Source organism: Pinus tabuliformis, chromosome Q (assembly GCF_031772625.1).
Source record: "Pinus tabuliformis cultivar Carrire ecotype Pingquan chromosome Q, CPIR1, whole genome shotgun sequence".
Classification (NCBI taxonomy): Eukaryota; Viridiplantae; Streptophyta; class Pinopsida; order Pinales; family Pinaceae; genus Pinus; species Pinus tabuliformis.
The window spans coordinates 890990151-891008211 of NC_142296.1; the positions used below are offsets into that span (position 1 = coordinate 890990151).

The 18061-nt window shown below is 39.3% G+C and overlaps 1 protein-coding gene across 1 annotated transcript in view; it reads right to left on the reverse strand.

The window, feature by feature from the left end:
* Window positions 1-18061, reverse strand: part of LOC149222328 (serine/threonine-protein kinase 1-like) — a 332568-nt gene that overhangs the window by 132592 nt on the left and 181915 nt on the right. Inside the window, 3 exon segments of the mRNA XM_089385374.1 lie at window positions 8574-8721; window positions 8844-8978; window positions 9162-9243. Coding sequence (XP_089241500.1) covers window positions 8574-8721; window positions 8844-8978; window positions 9162-9243 — 365 coding nt within the window.

Here is an 18061-nt window from a genome sequence, read left to right on the forward strand (position 1 = left end):
CTTCAATGCTTAAAAAAACTGAGAAAGAACAAGCTGACAAGTTGTTGGACAAATTTCTCCTTTGGAGTGATATTCCTTTCAGCGTTGCAAGGAATAATCCATTTTTCCAAGGTTGATACTATTGCAACTGTTGGCCTAGGGTACAAAATCCCTTCTTAGGATGACTTTAGCGGTCGGATTCTTCAAGATGAAAAGGTTGACTGCACCAAAAGATTGGAGGAGTTTAGACCATTATGGGCACAAACAGGATGCACTGTGATGTCAAATGGTTGGACCGACCAAAAGAAGAGAACCCTTATAAACTTCTTGGTTAGTTGTCCCAAGGGGGCAATGTTTATGAAATCTGTTGATGCATCTTCACATATTAAAGATGCAAAAAATTTATGTGATTCGTTGGATGTATTTATTTTGGAGGTGGGTGCAGAACATGTTGTCCAAGTCATAACGGACAATGCTGCAAATTATGTTGTTGCTAGCAAGATGCTTATGGAAAGGCATCCTACTTTATTTTAGACACCTTGTGCTGCACATTGTATTGATTTGATGTTGGAGGATATAGGAAAAATTTCCTTTGTCAAAGATATTATTGACTCATCAAAAAGCATTACAAAATTTATATATAATCATACATTTGTACTTAGCTTGATGAGAAAATTCACCAACAACAAGGAGTTGATGCGCCCGCCATTACATGGTTTTCCACCAATTTCATATCTCTTCAATCCCTCTTGAATTCTATGTGGGATGTGAAGAGAATGTTTCTTTCAAAGGAGTGGTGTGCTTTGACAATGAGTCGCAAACCAGAGGGAAAGGCCATATGCAGATTAGTTTCATACCAGGAAGACTTCTAGGCAGGAGTGCAGGAGGTGTGCATTGTTACTGAACCTTTGGTAAAGGTTCTTCGATTAGCTGACGGTGAGAAGCCCGCAATGGGCTATTTGTATAAGGCCATGGACAGGGCCAAAGAATCCATTCAGGCCTACTATGATGATAAGGGAGATGAGAGGTTTCAGAAACAACTCCTCCTATGGGAAGTGATTGATGAACGATGGAACAACACACTCCATCATCCCATTCATGCTGCAGGGATCTACTTGAACCCCGCATTTTTTTATCCATGTGGGTTCGTATTTGATGTTGAGATCATGGATGGATTCTTAACCTGTGTTCAGAGGATGGTGCGATCTCTAGCAGAACGTGCAGAAATCTCCAAAGAAATGGAGATATACAGGATGGAAAGTGGGACATTTGGCTTTGAGATGGTTGTGACTGATAGGACGACTAAAATGTCAAGTAGTTTTTAGTTTGTTTAAAATTTCATTATTTCTTCAAGTTCATAACTTCATACTTTGCTTCAACTTTCAAATTTCATTTTTTTCTTATGTTTATTTAAAATTTTATTTGTAATTTTGTTGTAGATGCATGGTGGAGAATCTAAGGTGCCAGAGTACCCCATCTGCAAAAGCTCGCCATTCGAATCCTCAGCCAAACATGTAGCTCCTCAAGATGCGAGCGCAACTGGAGTGTATTTGAAAAAATACACAACAAGAAGCGCAACAGGTTAAACTTAAAATTTAAAATATTGCAAACTTCCAATTAATTTTTTGAATTCATTAAACAATATTTTTTTTATAATTATTATTTTATGATCTTTGTACAGGTTGGAGTCCCAGCGACTTAATGACATGGTCTACGTCTACTACAATCTTCGATTGTGGGTGAGGCAACTTGAGAGGATACCCGATATGGAGGCCATCTCATTTGATGGGATTAAAACCATTGCTACATGGAGGGTTGATGCCGAGAGGCCTCTCATGGAGTCTGCCAATGATTGGTTAGAGCAGGAGGTAGTGGAAGGCGTAGAGGGGGAGGAGGAGGAGGAGGAGGAGGAGCAACAGGAGGAGGAGGTCACACTACCTACCCGGGCTACCCTTGCAAGCAATAAAGGACGTGGTCTACCTCCTCTAGCTCCTACTTCTTCAGGTTCTAGAGCACAGTAGAGCCCACTATCAACTCCACCGGCATCTACATCTAGAGGGAAAGGGAAAGCTATTGCATTTTTTCGCAAGAGGAGCAGAGGAAATTAGTAGTATTAGAATTTAGTTATTTGGTTCATTTCATTGTATATGGCATTATGACTCATGATATGAGATACATTATTATATTTTTTGTTGATATTTTGAGGCTGAGTTGGGACTCAAGAGTCAAGACTTACTATTCAAGACATGATTCACTGTTATGTGTGATGTAGCACTAGAAATGATATTCCACATCTTATATATTAGTTCTTTTATCATATTTATGTGTCAATGTATTTATTTTATGTTGTAGATGCTTTATATATTAAAAAAATTGAAAAAAAATGAATATTTTTGTATTTTACGATTTTTTCCTGATTTTTACGATTTTTCCTATTATTTCCCTTGCCGATATTATCCCAATAACGATTTTCGCAACATTGAGAAAAACTTGTCAAGCAAGCAACTTCTTCTTCCAGATTGGAAGCTAGCACAAAATTTTCATGATCCATTATATTCTTTGTGCTTTCCTCTTTCCCGGGCGAATTGCACGAGTCCTTTTGAGTTGTTGCTCTAGCATCATGTTCATGACCCATTGCAGATTCTCTAATCATGTCGCCCGATCTCTGCTCTGATACCATGTGAAAATTTCAAATAAGAAATTCTACTATAGTAACTGATTTATTTCTCCACAATAAGTTATTTACAAAATCCTTCAGTAAACATCAAAGTAAATTCTACTGCAGTTGTCACATAATAGCATAGAGAAAAGAACAGTGAAATACAAGCACAAGAATCAATCATGTCAATACAGTTATTTTTGGACAATAGTCCCAAGAAAAACCCAATTCGGGAAAACTGGTGCAGCAGATGAGGGTTTATTTATTATTCTTTAGCAACAATCTCTTTACAAGGAATGATTTTGCAGAACATAGAGAAACCTCTAAGAAAACACCTCAATAAACATAGAGTAACAGAATATATCCAACCATTCAGAATTGACAAGAGAAAAGCTCCAAGAGAAGATAGACCAATATCCACATGTCAAAATTCATCCATAAAGCTCCAATTCATCCTCTAGTAAAAGTATGAAAATCTCAAGAGAGAGAAAAGGTCCCATCCAAAGTGATGATGAGCAAATGAGCTCATCTCACATGTATTTATACACAAATTAGGAGTTTGAATTAGCCTCCTTGGCCTACATAAGCCCCAAAAACAAAATAATGTTCTAATAGTTCAACTTTTGGTGACAAGCCCACCAAACTAGCTCATAAATAATTAAAAATTAGATTCTCAAGATGTCAAATAATAATCTATGCATGTTGTAGGGCCCTCTAAGAGGCCTAATGAGGTCCATGGGTGCCACAATGAAGAGTAGGACTCTCAAAAGCAGTGGACAAGGGGTTCACCCCTTTGTAAAAATTTTGGTGCTCCAATTGACATGTGGGGGAACACAAGTGTCCTCATGGGTCTCCAAATAATTCAAAGATGTCTGTAGATCACTTGCAAGGGCTAGGATGATAGTGTAGGTGATGCCACATCATCGTGAAAGTCCTGGATCATTTGCCATGTGTATGGTGCAAATTGGGGGACATCTGGGCATGATGGCCCACCAAACTAGCTCATAAACAATAAAAAATAAGATTCTCAAGAGGTCAAATAATAATCTATGCATGTTGTAGGGCCCTCTAAGAGGCCTAATGAGGTCCATGGGTGCCACAATGAAGAGTAGGACCCTCAAAAGCAGTGGACAAGGGGTTCGCCCTTTTGTAAAAATTTTGGTGCTCCAAATGACATGTGGGGGAACACAAGTGTCCTCATGGGTCTCCAAATAAATCAAAGATGTTTGTAGACCACTTGCAAGGGCTACGATGATAGTGTAGGTGATGCCACATCATCGTGAAAGTCCTGGATCATCTGCCATGTGTATGGTGCAAATTGGGGGCCATCTGGGCATGATGGATCAGGTGCATCTTCCTCGTCCAATAAGTGAAGCACGAGCAATCTCTGAATGGCTGTGGGGATCCATGGAGTGTTGTCTACTGTTGTGGAGGGCCATGGCTCTCAATGCACACCCTACATGCGCCAATGTAGCCCTCTGGAGGACTAGGACCCTATATAAAGAGACCAAACCCAAAATGTAGACCATCTGCAATCCTGCATAAGATCCAATGTGTTCCCCTAACCTTCCAGTACAACAAGTCATTAGAGAAATCGAGAAAATGAGCTTACCAAATCATGGACCACAGGTGGGGACTTCATAATGGCCTTCCCTTCCATAATGGGCTTCAGGATGTGCCAATGTCTCCAAAACTCCAAATGGGGTTAACCAATAATCCTATTAGGTGGTTTCTACTTCTAAAGGGGATAATATAGTCAAAGTACATCCTTCAAAAGGTGGTGTCATGTGACAGATAAGTGAATGAAGTAAGGGATGAGAAGGGGTAGCTTTGGGTCACATGTTGGGGTATAAGAGTAGCTAATAAGAGGGAAGCTCAAACTTGGGTTTATAATGTATAAGACGAAGCAATCGTGGTACATGAGGTGCCTCAACCTTGATTTTTCCACCCTTCTTGATATACCTTTTGTCTTTTTATGATTTTTTTTTTATTAACTGCTCGGTGCTCAAGGAGTAAGAGCATGATGTATAAGATATAGTAGTGAATGCCCCCTTTTAAAGTGGGGTGGTTCATTGCCCACCAAGGGTTGGGACAATCATGGGTTCCTATATGATGATGGAGGTTCATAGAACCTATAGGAACCATGGTGACAGCCATGATGATGGGGTAGAGCTCATGTATTGGTTTTTGCCCACGTGCTAAATGTGTTTGTCCTGGCCATCTTTTGCATTTTGTGGTACATTTTTCTATTGAATGTGGCCATATATGATTTTATCATTCTTTTTAGCTGCATCAACCTCCGGGCTTCATTCCAGGCCATGACCCAAGGTGTGGGCAAGGGGAAGGGGCATGTTAACCCTATGTGGACCCTGTGGAGGAATGTGGACCCAAGTGGGAGAAATAATGAATGGAAAGAGGGTAATATAAGCGGATAAAGGAGCCGGACCACGCAACCAAAATTGAAATACCATCCCTACAGCCAAATGGTTAGTAAAAGAGATCCCACGGGACTAGAATCCAAGGTTAATACCTAAGAGGAGTCTAGGGGACAAGAGCACATACCTAGCCCATTATTTCCATCGAATCCCCCCATTAATCCATGCCCAGAAGTGTCCATGATAAGCAAACTACAATACTCAATTTCCAAATGACAAGGCATACCTTTAGGTTTGAGAGGCCCACCTTCAAACATACGATCATGGCAGATGGGCAAGGGACCACATGGTTGGCTCAGGTGGTAGAGAAATGGCACAATGAGTTAGCTGGTGGCTGCAAGGGGCTATTGGTTGTCGGCTGAGGACCATCTTGGAGAAGAAATTTCTCCTAGGGATATTACCCACAAAATGGTGGGTAACAAGACCGATATTCTTTGAGGATTTATATCCAAGGTCAGAATAGTCCCGAGGACCAATATTCTTTTAGGATTTATATCCAAGATAAGAATAATCCTGTGAGGACATACCTTGTGAACATTCCAATGGGGTATGTGCCTAGAGAGGTAGTGGTGTCCAAATTTATGCCCCCTAGCATTGTGCTCTGATCTAGTGGAGAGATAGAGCTTGTTAGTCAAGGCCTTGATATTTTTGCAATGTTGATTATGATGATGCTTATCAATCCAAACCCTTCTTATATGAATATTTCAACTTGAGAGTATCAACGTTGCGAACATCGGCATCAAGATAAAATCGGGAAGGGACCGGAAAACCAAAAAGTCATAAAAATTGGGAAAAGATTGGTAAAGATCGACAAAACATTGGCAAAATCAGGATACCATCAAAATATTAGTAAAAATCGGCAAACATCGGCTAGGCCAAAAAAGAGTGATTTCAAGATAAAATCGGGATGTTATCGAGATGTTCGCAACATTGTTATGTATATCTCCGTAGTTAAGAGGTAGTGTTGGAAATGTAACTAGTGTCGGTCTTCATAATGTAATTCAAATGTACTATTGATGTATTTATTATATTGATTATTATTATTTCTAGTCAAAGCATGTTCTTTACATTTATAGGGTCAATTGAGTCAAAAGAAAAATTATTACGAGTCAAAGTCCTATTTGGAGTTCTTGTAAGAAAAGGAAAATTATTTTTGTCGAGTCAAAGAGTCAAATTGTCAACCACAAGACCAAGTCGGCCCTCCTTGACTAGTCAGCCTAAGAGGCATTTTTTTGACCTCCTAGACGGCTATAAATATAAGTTAATTCGACCACTTGAGGAGCCAATCAATTCAGCCATCATCACAGCAATTTATGTGCCAAGAAAAGAAGATAAAATCAGCACAAGTAAAAGGAGAGAGAAGACTAGTCGTTTCTGCCCTAATTGTGTTCACACATGCAAAGTTTCTGTTGTTTTTCAGAGGCTGTTACAGGACCGAGATTACAGGGGGCTGAAATTTCAGGAGTTTACCAGATTTCAGAGATTTGACCAGCGTTGACTATTCTTGACTTTGACTTGGTTGGAGGAGGGTTGACTTGCATCTTTGTGGCAATCTTGGTCTTGGTCTTGGTCTTGGGTCTTGGATATCTCACTTTGATATGATTCTATAAGAAGAGGATTTTTTTGGGTTTTCACTCTTGTGGGGTTTTGCCCTGGCTTTGAGCCTAATTCTTGTGTTCTTTGTCTCTTTGTAACCTTTATGTTTTGGTAACTGCTTGATGAAGAGAATATAAATTTAATAAGAAGCCAACAAACATTCACAAGTAATTATCAAGTAAGAGAAATGAATCATTATCTTCTAGCCCTTGGTTTCTCGACACAAGATACATGCAAACCAAAAAGTGATTGTACATGTACATACGCAAGTATGTAGATATATAAATTCAAAAACTTATTACAGCAGTAAGCTCTTATTGGTGGCTATGTTGCAGGAAACGTGGTACAGAGGTCCATTTCCTTACGGACACTGGTACGAAACGCGGAAACACGTTTGGTACGGCCGTGAAACACGTTTCCTGTCGTACTACCACGTTTCCCGAAATGGAAACGTGGCCAGTACGGCCGGAAACGCGTTTCACGGCCGTACAACCCACGTTTCCTCATTAACTTGTGTGTGTGTGTGTGTGTGTGTGTTTTTTTTTTAAGGGTATGTTAGTGACTTCTAGTTGCTTCTAGATGCATGTCTAAAGTTATAAAAATGAATTTTTGCCCTAGTGTTGATACGCAGTTCATCAGGGAGTTTGAAGCATATGCAGTTCATGGTAATGTTAAATTCTTAAAGTAAAAGTGATATTCTGCTTTATTTTTCTTACCACTTTATTTTTCATTTTCATCCAAATGATGAAAATGAAAAATAAAGTGATAAGAAAAATAAAGGAGAATATCACTTTTACTTAAACTTTTAACATTACCATGAAATGACTCAGGATGTTTGAGAGTGGTTTCGCCCTCATTGGATTTCATATGGAGAAAGTAGAATTTTAGATCTCACTCAAAATCCAGCAGACTTATTTGTTTTTTAGGATTTCAGGATTTCAGGATTGGGGGGATTGCAATGTTTCCATTGGATTTTATCATGTACTAAGGTATGGAACTTGTATTTAATCAAGAGAACCAAGCCCTCTATGCAGGGGAAACTCCCAATAATCAAGATCATGTAGGGTACTATGAAACTTGTATTTAATCAAGAGCACTAAGGTCGTTCGACTATGTAGGAGGAGACTCTCAATACAACAGTGCTCCTTCTAAAGAATGGGATGTGGATGCAGAAAATCCTAATTTAGATCTCTCTCTTGCAGCCTTATAGTCTTTATTGTACTTGCAGCCTCATATATTAATATAAATAAAAGCTGATTTTGAGATTTGAATATATAATAAAGGTTGCTTTTGGATATTCCGATATTTTTATTTTCGTTATATGATCATTCATGAGTAAATGTGATGTAAATTAAATCTTAATGTTTAAGTGTAATAAATTATAATGTATCATTTATGCTTTATGATTGCACATATATATATATTTAAATATTTTCATATATATATATATATATATATATATATATTCGCGTTTCCCCGTTTCCAAAATTTGGGGAGGTTGCGTTTCGTATCACTTCCCGTTTCGGAAACTCGTACCCGTTTCCTCGTTTCGTGCAACTTAGATTGCTGGCAACAGGTGTTTATTGCAAGGGCCACATCTGTCATAAATACTTCAGTGCTCAGTTTCACAGGAAAGACTCATGGAAAACATGGAGTACAAACAGGTTAGGATACTAAAGTCTTAAGTTCAAGTAGGATTGTGAATTGCAAAATACAATAGCAATTCAATTTCTCATTAATAACTGCCAAGTATTACCTCTGGCAATCATTATGCTGAACACTGTCCAATAGTAAACTTCAATTTGTTCAATCCTAAATATTATCCATCCTGTTCTTTTACTAACATTCACATTTAGATTAAAGGAAAAACGGAAAAGAGGTAAATTCGAAAAAAATAGCCTTACCTTCTGCCTGTGCCTCTTCATCAGGACCTGTTGCTGACCTTCCAGCAGTGCTAGCTGGAATTAGGTCATCTGCTACTTCAGAAAGAGGAACTGTTCCTCCATAAGTTTCATTCATTTTCAATGTCTGTCCTTTCTCCCATGACCATTGCTGCAGGTAAATGAATTTAAGATTGGAATGCTCAGATTACCATTACGGAGTAGATTGTGAATTGTATAAGTATGCCCTCTATACTGCATTCAATTACAGGCTATGAATTCCAAGTTACTTACTCCACCACCCGAAGACGATGTTCCTGGCCCTTGGGTAAATGCTTGTGCAGCCATTTCAATTTTTGTCTGCCTTGCAATCTCTATTTTGGGTAACATGGAAGCAGCTTCTCCCTTGCATTTTTCGATGAACTTGTGCTGCGAATTAAGGTTAAGATGTACATTATAACGTTGGTATTTACAGGAATGTATTGGTGTGAAATTCATGTTATGCCATTATTGAGCTCTGATATCCTCAGCAAAATCTTACTTTTCCGAAACAGACAAACCAAAATACCTGGAGAAACTACATTGACATAATGCAGATATAGATAATATTACCTTCAGCATTTCAGTGGCTGTAGGCCGTAGCCGAGGCTCCTTTGTTAGGCATTTAGCAATAAAATCATGGAAAACCAGAGACCTGAATGGTAGACAAAGCATAATATAAAAAATATAAGAAAAAAGAGTGTGTATCCCATATCATAATTGCCAGACCAATTTAATTAGTTGGCAGCAGTTGAAAGCTTATGGCTACATACTAAGCCTACAAGCTAATTGAAAAATGGGAGAAGCATGTTGCCAACTGTTGTACTCTAGAAGCTTTAAATGATCATTTCTAGACTGAAAAGGAACTAAATGTGAAAACACCATTCATTCAATACAGGAAAAGGTGGTACGTACTTTCATAATATGAAACTTGAAAGAGACAAATTTTAAATCAAGCAGCATAAACCAGGATTTAAAGATTGATATAAAAGGTGTAAAGTATATACTGAAGTATGTTATTCCTGTCCAAAAAATTTTACTTCTTCATCCCTTTTAGTCACTATGGATCATTGACTGCCAACAAAATACAAGGATGGGTCAGAAATCACAACTAAATACTGACTGATTATGTTTGGACATACACTTGCAGGACTGATCCAAACTGGAAAGCTCCTAATACTGAGGAAATTAATGGTTGGTACTTCTGATTTATACATATACAGGTTGACAGATAAATATAGCCTTATGGGTCATGTAAATATGGCAGTAGGACTAGCTTCATATATCGAACAAAAATCCCAGAACCATTCTACACACACAAATTTTACATATTCTAATATGCATATATTCGAAAAAGAGTGCAGAACACCTAATTAGTTGCAAAAAACACAAGTTTGAATGCATACTGATGCACATCCTGTATTATTAAAAAATAAATAGGAACTACACTAAGAAAAGATGACTCATGGTAGATAAGAGCATCAACTATTTAGTAGTGTTGATAACATCACTGATTTTATAGTGATGTGCTGAAAAATCACAAATTTTTTGGCCAGAAAAAATTGCAATTTTTTCCTTGAACAAAACATCGAAATGTTTGTGAAAAGATCACAATTTTTCACAAAAAAATTGCAATATGACCTAAAAAAATCACCAAGCCGGCAGAACCCATAAGGCTTTAACCGATTTTGGCTTCCTTTTCATTTGTGTCTTTTGGCTGTTGGAGAAGGGAGGAGGGCTTGTGGTCATCAATGATCATCACTCATTGTGGAGCTAACTAGATAACCATCATCATCACCATCAAGGAATTTTTAGTGGAGCAATTGTTGATGTTTTGGGTAGCATCGGGTGTATCCTCACGTGTGGGGCAAGTGGGCTAAGTGATGGGGCTTTGCACCTATAAACCCATCATATTCTGATGACCCATGGTATTGCACCCTTTGGAAAAGTATAAGTACAAGGGTGAGTGATTCATTCTTGTGGTTGGCAAGAGAGCATCTAGTGGAGGAGAAGGTCAAGTAGGCCTTAGGCCTGTGAAGAGCCGAGAGGACCTAAGGAGGGTCGAGGGCTCTAGTTGAGTGAAGAAGAGTGAGGAGGAATTGCTGGGGGATATTTGTTGAAAATTGGCAACTCAGAATGAATTCCTTTGAATAAAATCTCATTTCTGACAATTTTGGAGTGACTAAAAATAAAAAGCCATGTCTAAGCATCTCAAGTATGACTTTCCAAAAATAGTAAATCACCTTGCATCAATTGGTAATCAAGTATAGTTGAAGGAAAATCACTTGACTTATCATTAATCAAACCTAATAGTTCAATCTCTATTTAATCATCAATATTATTAAAATTATTATTATTATCCTTTATGATACTATCATACTATTATTAAAAGGAATTACAAGTCACCTTACCTTCATCACCTCAATCACTTTGCACCTCTCTCCTTGATGTCTCACATGGCACTTGATAACTCTCTCTCTCTCTCTCTCTCTCTCTCTCTCTCTCAATGATATGTTACATTCTCTCTTACACACTCATTAAAGACATGACATATTCCTTTTCCACTCATTAAAGGCATGACATAAAACATTCATCTTACGCTCTCTTTAATGCATATGTTACACTCCCCTTAACTAAGGCATGCGTACCTCTCTTAATGGCATAAGTTACTAAGGCATGTGTACCTCTCCTTAATGGCTTTAGTTACTAAAGCATGTGTTTCCCTCCGAAATAGCATATGTTACTCTTCCTCAAGGCATGCGTATTGCTCCTCCTTTATGACAAGAATTAGTTGCTCCTCCTATTAATGTGTCTCATGTCTTCTCACCTTCCTACAGTTGAAATATGTAACTAGGTTCAGTCTTCATAATGACATATGTAATCATGATTTTATGTATTTGATGTAAAGAGAAAAATAAATTTATTATTGTCATTCTTGAGGCATGGGTTTCATGCTCAAGGGAAATTTATTTTTAGGTCAAGCACCCATTGAGTGCTTCTAGGGCTTGTCATTAAGTCTACAAGTCAATTGAGTCATTGTCATGTATGGAAGACCCTTTTGGGCATGTTACATATTGTAAAGAAAATTTTATTTCAGTCAAAATAGAGTCAAAGACCCTCCTAGACCTTGTCATAATACTACAAACAAGTCGACCTTTCGGCCTACCTAAAAGGACAAGTCGGTCTATTAGGGAACTCAAGGAACCCCATATATAGGAGCATTCAACCTCATTCAAAGGGCATCCATCCAAGCATCAAGAAGCTCGATTAAAGCAAGGAGAAGTGACCTAAAAGGTTAGCGAAGGAAGAGAAGACTTCAAAAGGAAGAATCCAAATTTGTGAAGACTATTTTGGGCTAAAATTCCTCACTTGTGCAAAGAAGTCTGGGTGCTACATGTTGCAATAAAGACCAAGTTATTGCAGACACAATAGGAGGCCGAGAACAAGTCAAAAGGGAACTATTTTGCAAGCCAAGTTAGTGGAGAAGAAGCTACCATTGAAGTGAAGGAAAGAAGAGAACAAAATCACCATAACTCTCTCACACGTGCCACCTAGGGTTTCTACAACAGGGGCCGAAATCTACAGGTCGAAATTGCAATCAAAGCTACAGGCCTGAAATTTTGGACAAGGGTGAAGTGGAAGCTGTTGAAAGGCAAGTTTGACTTGGGCTGAGAAAGTGCTTCAAGGAAAAAGTTTGGTTAAGGGTCATAGGTCTTGGAATTTGTCACTTGAAATTCTATAAGAAGAGAAGAGTTCTCGTGGGTTTACCTCACAAGTGGAGATGTTTTGACCTTAGCTGATCACCTACATCTTGTGTCCTCTAGTCTTATTGTTATTTATTGTTTGGTAGTTGTTTAATGATAAGAACACTATAATAATCAAGTTGAAGAAGAAGCTAATTAAGATAGGTAAAAAGATATCACAAGCATTTATCAGTTTAAGAGAAATCACCTAATCTAGTTGCCCTAGATTTCTCAACATGGTATCAGAGCTAAGGTGACAAGACAGTGAAAGGCAACTTGAACAAGGACCATCAAAAGGAGTATCAAGAAAGGTCAAGACATCAAAGAGTACAAGGAAATCATCACGAAGGACTAACTCACTCATCATCTTGAAGGAAGGAACTAAGAAGACCTCAAAACCCTAGCTCATTCAAGAAGGGTTCTACACTCAAAGCATTCTTGGAAAGATCATACATCATTATCACAAGGAAAAGAAAGACCTCAAGGACCCTACCTCCACTCAAAGAAGGACTACACATTTGAAGCATCTTGAAGTCTCCATTTCAAGGAAGCAAGAAGAGGATATGCCATCATCATCAAAATAATCAAGGTGTTCTCCCTCAATTTGAATCAAGAATCTCATCGCAAGCATATTTGAAGAAGGACATCTCTAGAAGAAGCATTGCCATCTTCAAGGAAGCAAACATCATCATCAAAATCAAGAAGGCATGAAGTTAAAGATATCACCATCAAAGGAGCATCTTCACTTGACAAGTGTCCTTATATCTATAACTGAATCTAATATCAAATTGACTTCATTCTGCAAGGAGAGCAATAAATTGGTTGGGTCATCAAATTTCCTTACATGGAAGAAGAGGACAAATTTGATCCTCATAGAAAACAATGTCATTAGAAATGGTAAGGGTTCAATCATTGAACCACCAGAAGAAGAAGCTCAAGCTCTAGAAAAGTATATGAAGGGGAAGATAAGGGTTCAAAGATTCTTTATAGAATCAATCAAGGATTCTCTCACCCCTTATGTAGAAAAATTGGAGAATTCAAAAGACATCTATGACAAACTGGTAGAATTATTCTCCGTAAACACTGCAAGAGAAGTGATATCTTTGAGAATTAAGCTATATAAGATAAAGGTATCAAAGTAAGAAGGGATAGCCTCATATCTTATGAAGTTGTCACATGTTGAAATTTGGTACCGAAGGACAGGTGGTTCCTTAAGGCTTTGATCTTTGGCCTAGGGAAAAGTGTCCAAAAGAATTTAATTTTTCTCCTAAAGTAACTTTATAATTTTTATAAAGTTAAATCTAATTTAAAAGTGACTTTAAGTGATAAAGTTATTAAGTCTAATTTTAAAGTGACTTTTATAAAGTCAATGAAAAATTAGAAAGGAAAAGTGACTTTGGAAATAAATGACTAAGTGGGTCTTTATTAAAGTGGGGTGAATTAAAAAATAAAAAGTGAGATTTAAATGAGCATGTAATCTCAGCCATTGGATTTAGGGATCACCCAAAAGTCACTTGGGGTTAGATTAAAGGAGGAAAAGGTCGTTCATTCTTTCATGAGCAGATTGGGAGAAGGAGAGCAAGAGAGCTAGAGAGATTTCTGAGCAGGGAGGAGAAGGAGACAGCAGCTTGGCGCACATTCCAAGGCAGCAGTTGAGCAGATTTGTACCGCTGATTCAGCACACGGTGAAAGGCAGATTTTGGCACGATTTTCGAGGAGCGGTTTGCACAAAAATCAAGGAGCAATTTGCTGGTTTTTCTGCACGCAAAACGAGGGCCGTACAGCGCATTTATTGCAGGTCGTACAGCGCATCTAATGTTGTCCATACAGCTGCATTTAATGCTGAAAGTGGGCACGAAAATCGAGGAGGCCATACAGCATTTATTGTTGTCTTGTTTGCTGTAATTTCCAGATCGCTGTGAGGCACAGGAAAAGAGATAAGTTGTAAATTTTCTTGTTGATTTTTTTGCTGAAAATTTCTCACTGTAAAAAGGCAATTTTCAAAAATAAAGAAGAGCTCTCGAACTGGTTTTCCCCAAGAGTTGTAGGGGGTTTTCCAGGGTCAAGTTGACCAAAAATCTCAGTGTTTAAATGTGTTTTAATGGCTGTTTATTACTGCTGATTTTTATTTCTGCAATTTCCAGCATTCTGTAAAATTTCCAGAATTTGTGTTTTCAACAATATTTATTTTTTCAGCTTGTTAAATGTATGGTTATTGGAAAGGGCATTTAATTACATGGGAAAAATAAGGTGAAACTGAAAACTGGGGTGGGAAAACAGAAATTTCTACGTGCTGAAGGGCAGTTTGGGACAGCAAAAGGAAATATTACAGCGGCTGATTTTTCACTCAGAAAATTCCAGCAAGCTGATTTTTTCATAAACAACAGTTTTATCTTTACTACAACAGTGTTATTTTTTCAGTTTTAGGACAGCGGGATGTCATTGGGATTGAGGGTGGAGGATAGGTTGGATGGGCATACAAATTACAGCGTTTGGAAGGAGAGAATGCAGAGTATCTTTGAGGAGGCAGAAGTCTAGGATATCATGGTGCATACCACACAGAACCCTGTTGTTGTGCCTACCGATGCTACTCAGTTGACAACTTATAATAAAAAGAACAACAAGGGTAAGAGGCTGATTCTAGACAGAATCATAAAACCATTGCATTTCTCATGTGAGAGGAAAGAGCAATGCCCATGAGATGTAGACAGCATTGTCCAATCTCTACCAGAGTACCAATGAGAACCGGAAGATGGTCCTGAAGGAGAAGTTGAAGAACATTAAGATGGGTAATGATAGTGCGACTGGATATCTCACAAAGATTACTAATGTGAGAGATGAGTTGGCAACGATTGGAGAGGCCATTCCACCCACTGAGTTGGTACGGATTGCAGTGAATGGCCTCCTCCGTTCATGGTTGAACTTTGGTGATGGGGTTTGTGCACGTGAGACCCTTCCCACATGGGAGAGGTTTTGAGATGATTGCATTCAGACAAAGATCAGGAAAGGTCAGCTTGGGGCAGCCAAGCCAGTTGAGCAGAATGAGGATGTAGCACTGGTGGTAGGAGGCAAGAAAGGAAAAGGGAAGGAGCAGGCTTCCACAAGCAGTGGTGGGGGCAAAGGCAAAGGTAAAGGTAAACAGGGGAACACACAGAAGGACTATTCCAAGGTGAAGTGTTGGAATTGTCAAAAGATGGGACACTATGCAGTTATGTGTCTGGAGGAGAAGAAGAAGAAGGGGAAGAACCAGGACGTGGCAGCGTCAGCAGAGATTGAGGACTTTGCAGGTCGTTTTGACCGGGAGTTTGCGTTCACTACGTGTGAGTCCTCTAGTGCAGGATCACCTGCCCCACAGGTTCAGAGAGAGCATGCTTTTCCCTCAATTAGCGGAGCATCTTCAGGTATCTGGTATGTGGACAGTGGGGCTTCACGTCACATGACAGGAGTCCGTGAGTACTTCTCAGAGCTTTCAGAGAGTGGCATTGATATTGAGGTAGTACTCGATGATGATAGAGTTGTTAGAGCAGTCGGGGTGGGGACACTGACATTTCAGAGGGAGTCCAAACCTCCCTTGAAAGTGTCAGATGTTCTTTATGTGCCAGGGATGAGGAAGAACCTCATATCTGTCTCAGCTTTGGAGGACAGAGGATATGAGGTACTGTTCAGGGGAGGACAGGTGTTGATGTATCCCAGGGGCACTCCAGCTGATTCAGTTAGAGTGATAGATGTACGCCATGCATAGGTGTACAAGTTTGCATTCCAGCCCCTTTTAGCATTGAGCAGTAGTACCGACAGCAGAGCTAGCAGTTCTGAGCTATGTGAGATTTGGCACCGCAAGATGGGACATGTGTCATGGAGCCTTGAGGACATTGCGAGAGATCACTACAGGTGTGACAGATTTCAGTACTGATCACTTTCATACTTGCAGAGGTTGTGCGATGGGCAAGTTTGCCAAATCCCCTTTTCCCAGCAGTGACAGCAAAGCGACTGAGATACTTGATTTGATTCTTTCCGATGTGAGCGGTCGGATGTCTCATGTTTCCTTGAGTGGATATGAGTACTATGTTTTATTCATTGATGATCACTCTAGGAGGACCTGGATTTATTTTTTGAAGACCAAGAGTGAGGTCTTCAAGCGGTTTCAGGAGTTCAGAGCTCTTGTGGAGACACAAACAGGTCGGAAGATCAAGTCCCTGAGGTCGGACAATGGAGGAGAGTACACCCTTGGAGAGTTTGTTGACTATTGTGTGGAGGCAGGCATTAGGAGGGAGTTCATTGTTCCTTACAGCCCCCAGCAGAACGGGGTTGTGGAGAGGAAGAACAGATCCATCATAAAGGCTGCCAAAGCCATGTTACATGTGTTAGCGCTTGAAATTTCACCTCAGGCTGAAAAGGCAAATCTCAAAGCTACATCAAACCATTCAGCTTCGTAGCTAGCCCTACGAGGCAGGAGAAGGCTCTCTCCGGTCAAATCTCGGCAAATCTTCAATGGGATGAGATGACCAACAAAGGTAACACTGATATTAGGCTAGTAAACTGAATATAAAGGTTGATTTGGGGTCTTTTGGGATTTTGGTGGCAAATTGAGGAGCTGCAATTTAGGGTGCGGGGATTTGACACAGTTTCTGCAGGGGGGTCTTTGGGGCAAGGTAGGAGCCTGTATTGATGTCTTTAACTGAAGTGGATGATTAAGAGGAAAGATAAGAAGGCTAAAGAGAGCAAACAATGGATTTGAATTCTCTTTAGACAGCAGAAAATATAGAAATTAAACAAATTTAAAAGTAGAGCATGGCAAGCATGAATTCTAACTTTATCACTTCATTTGTTTAATATGCAGCAGTATAGAAAGGAAATGAATCACATAACAAAGCTTACAATAGCATGAAGAAACACACCATCAACACAATGAGTCCACAAGAATCCCAAAGATGACTGCAAAACCCTGGTCTTCCTTAGCCAAAAATTGCAGAGATACAATGAAAATATACAATGATAGCTTCTCCCTCAAGAGTCCAACCATGAAAATGAGCAAGAAAGTACATAATATAGATGATCTAACCTCTTTCCCTGCCTCTATGGGTCGAGCTCACTATCCTAGGAGCTGTTTGAACCACTTCTAAACTAAGCACTAGAAAATAGGCAGTCAAAACAACTTGCCTCTATAAACTTGGAAACCAGTTCATATATTCAATTTTTACCCTTTACATGCAAGAATCTTCTAGAAGAGTTAAACAAGAGTAAAAGTATCCAAAAAGTGCCACAAGTACAGTCAAGAGGACCACCATCGACCTCAGAAAGTCAAACTGGAGCTAAACTGCATTTTCTGAGCTGAACTGGTCAAATCTGGCAAAGTTCCCTCAACGGGTCGCGCACATCTTCCTCAACGGGTCGCGCACTTTGGAGCCCTGTTTGGAGGCCTTCCCGGTGTCAGAATGAGGTGCAGGATAGCTCGTTGGAAAGGTCTCTGAGTCTACTTTCCAACCCAACTAGAATTTTTGGATTTGGAGGTCATTTGCCCAGTCAAAAGTCAATTCTCCCAAGACTACTTCTGCAGCTCAAAAAAGGGGCAGAAAGTCAAAATTTGGCTGTATTTTGACCTTTTGGAGGCCCAAAACTCCATAAAAACTCAAGTCCATCCATAGGCATGTGTAACTTTGCATGACAAATCTAGAAATGCTGAGTTTTCGCAAAACGGAGCTATGATGACAAAGGGTCTCACCGGGGGTGAGA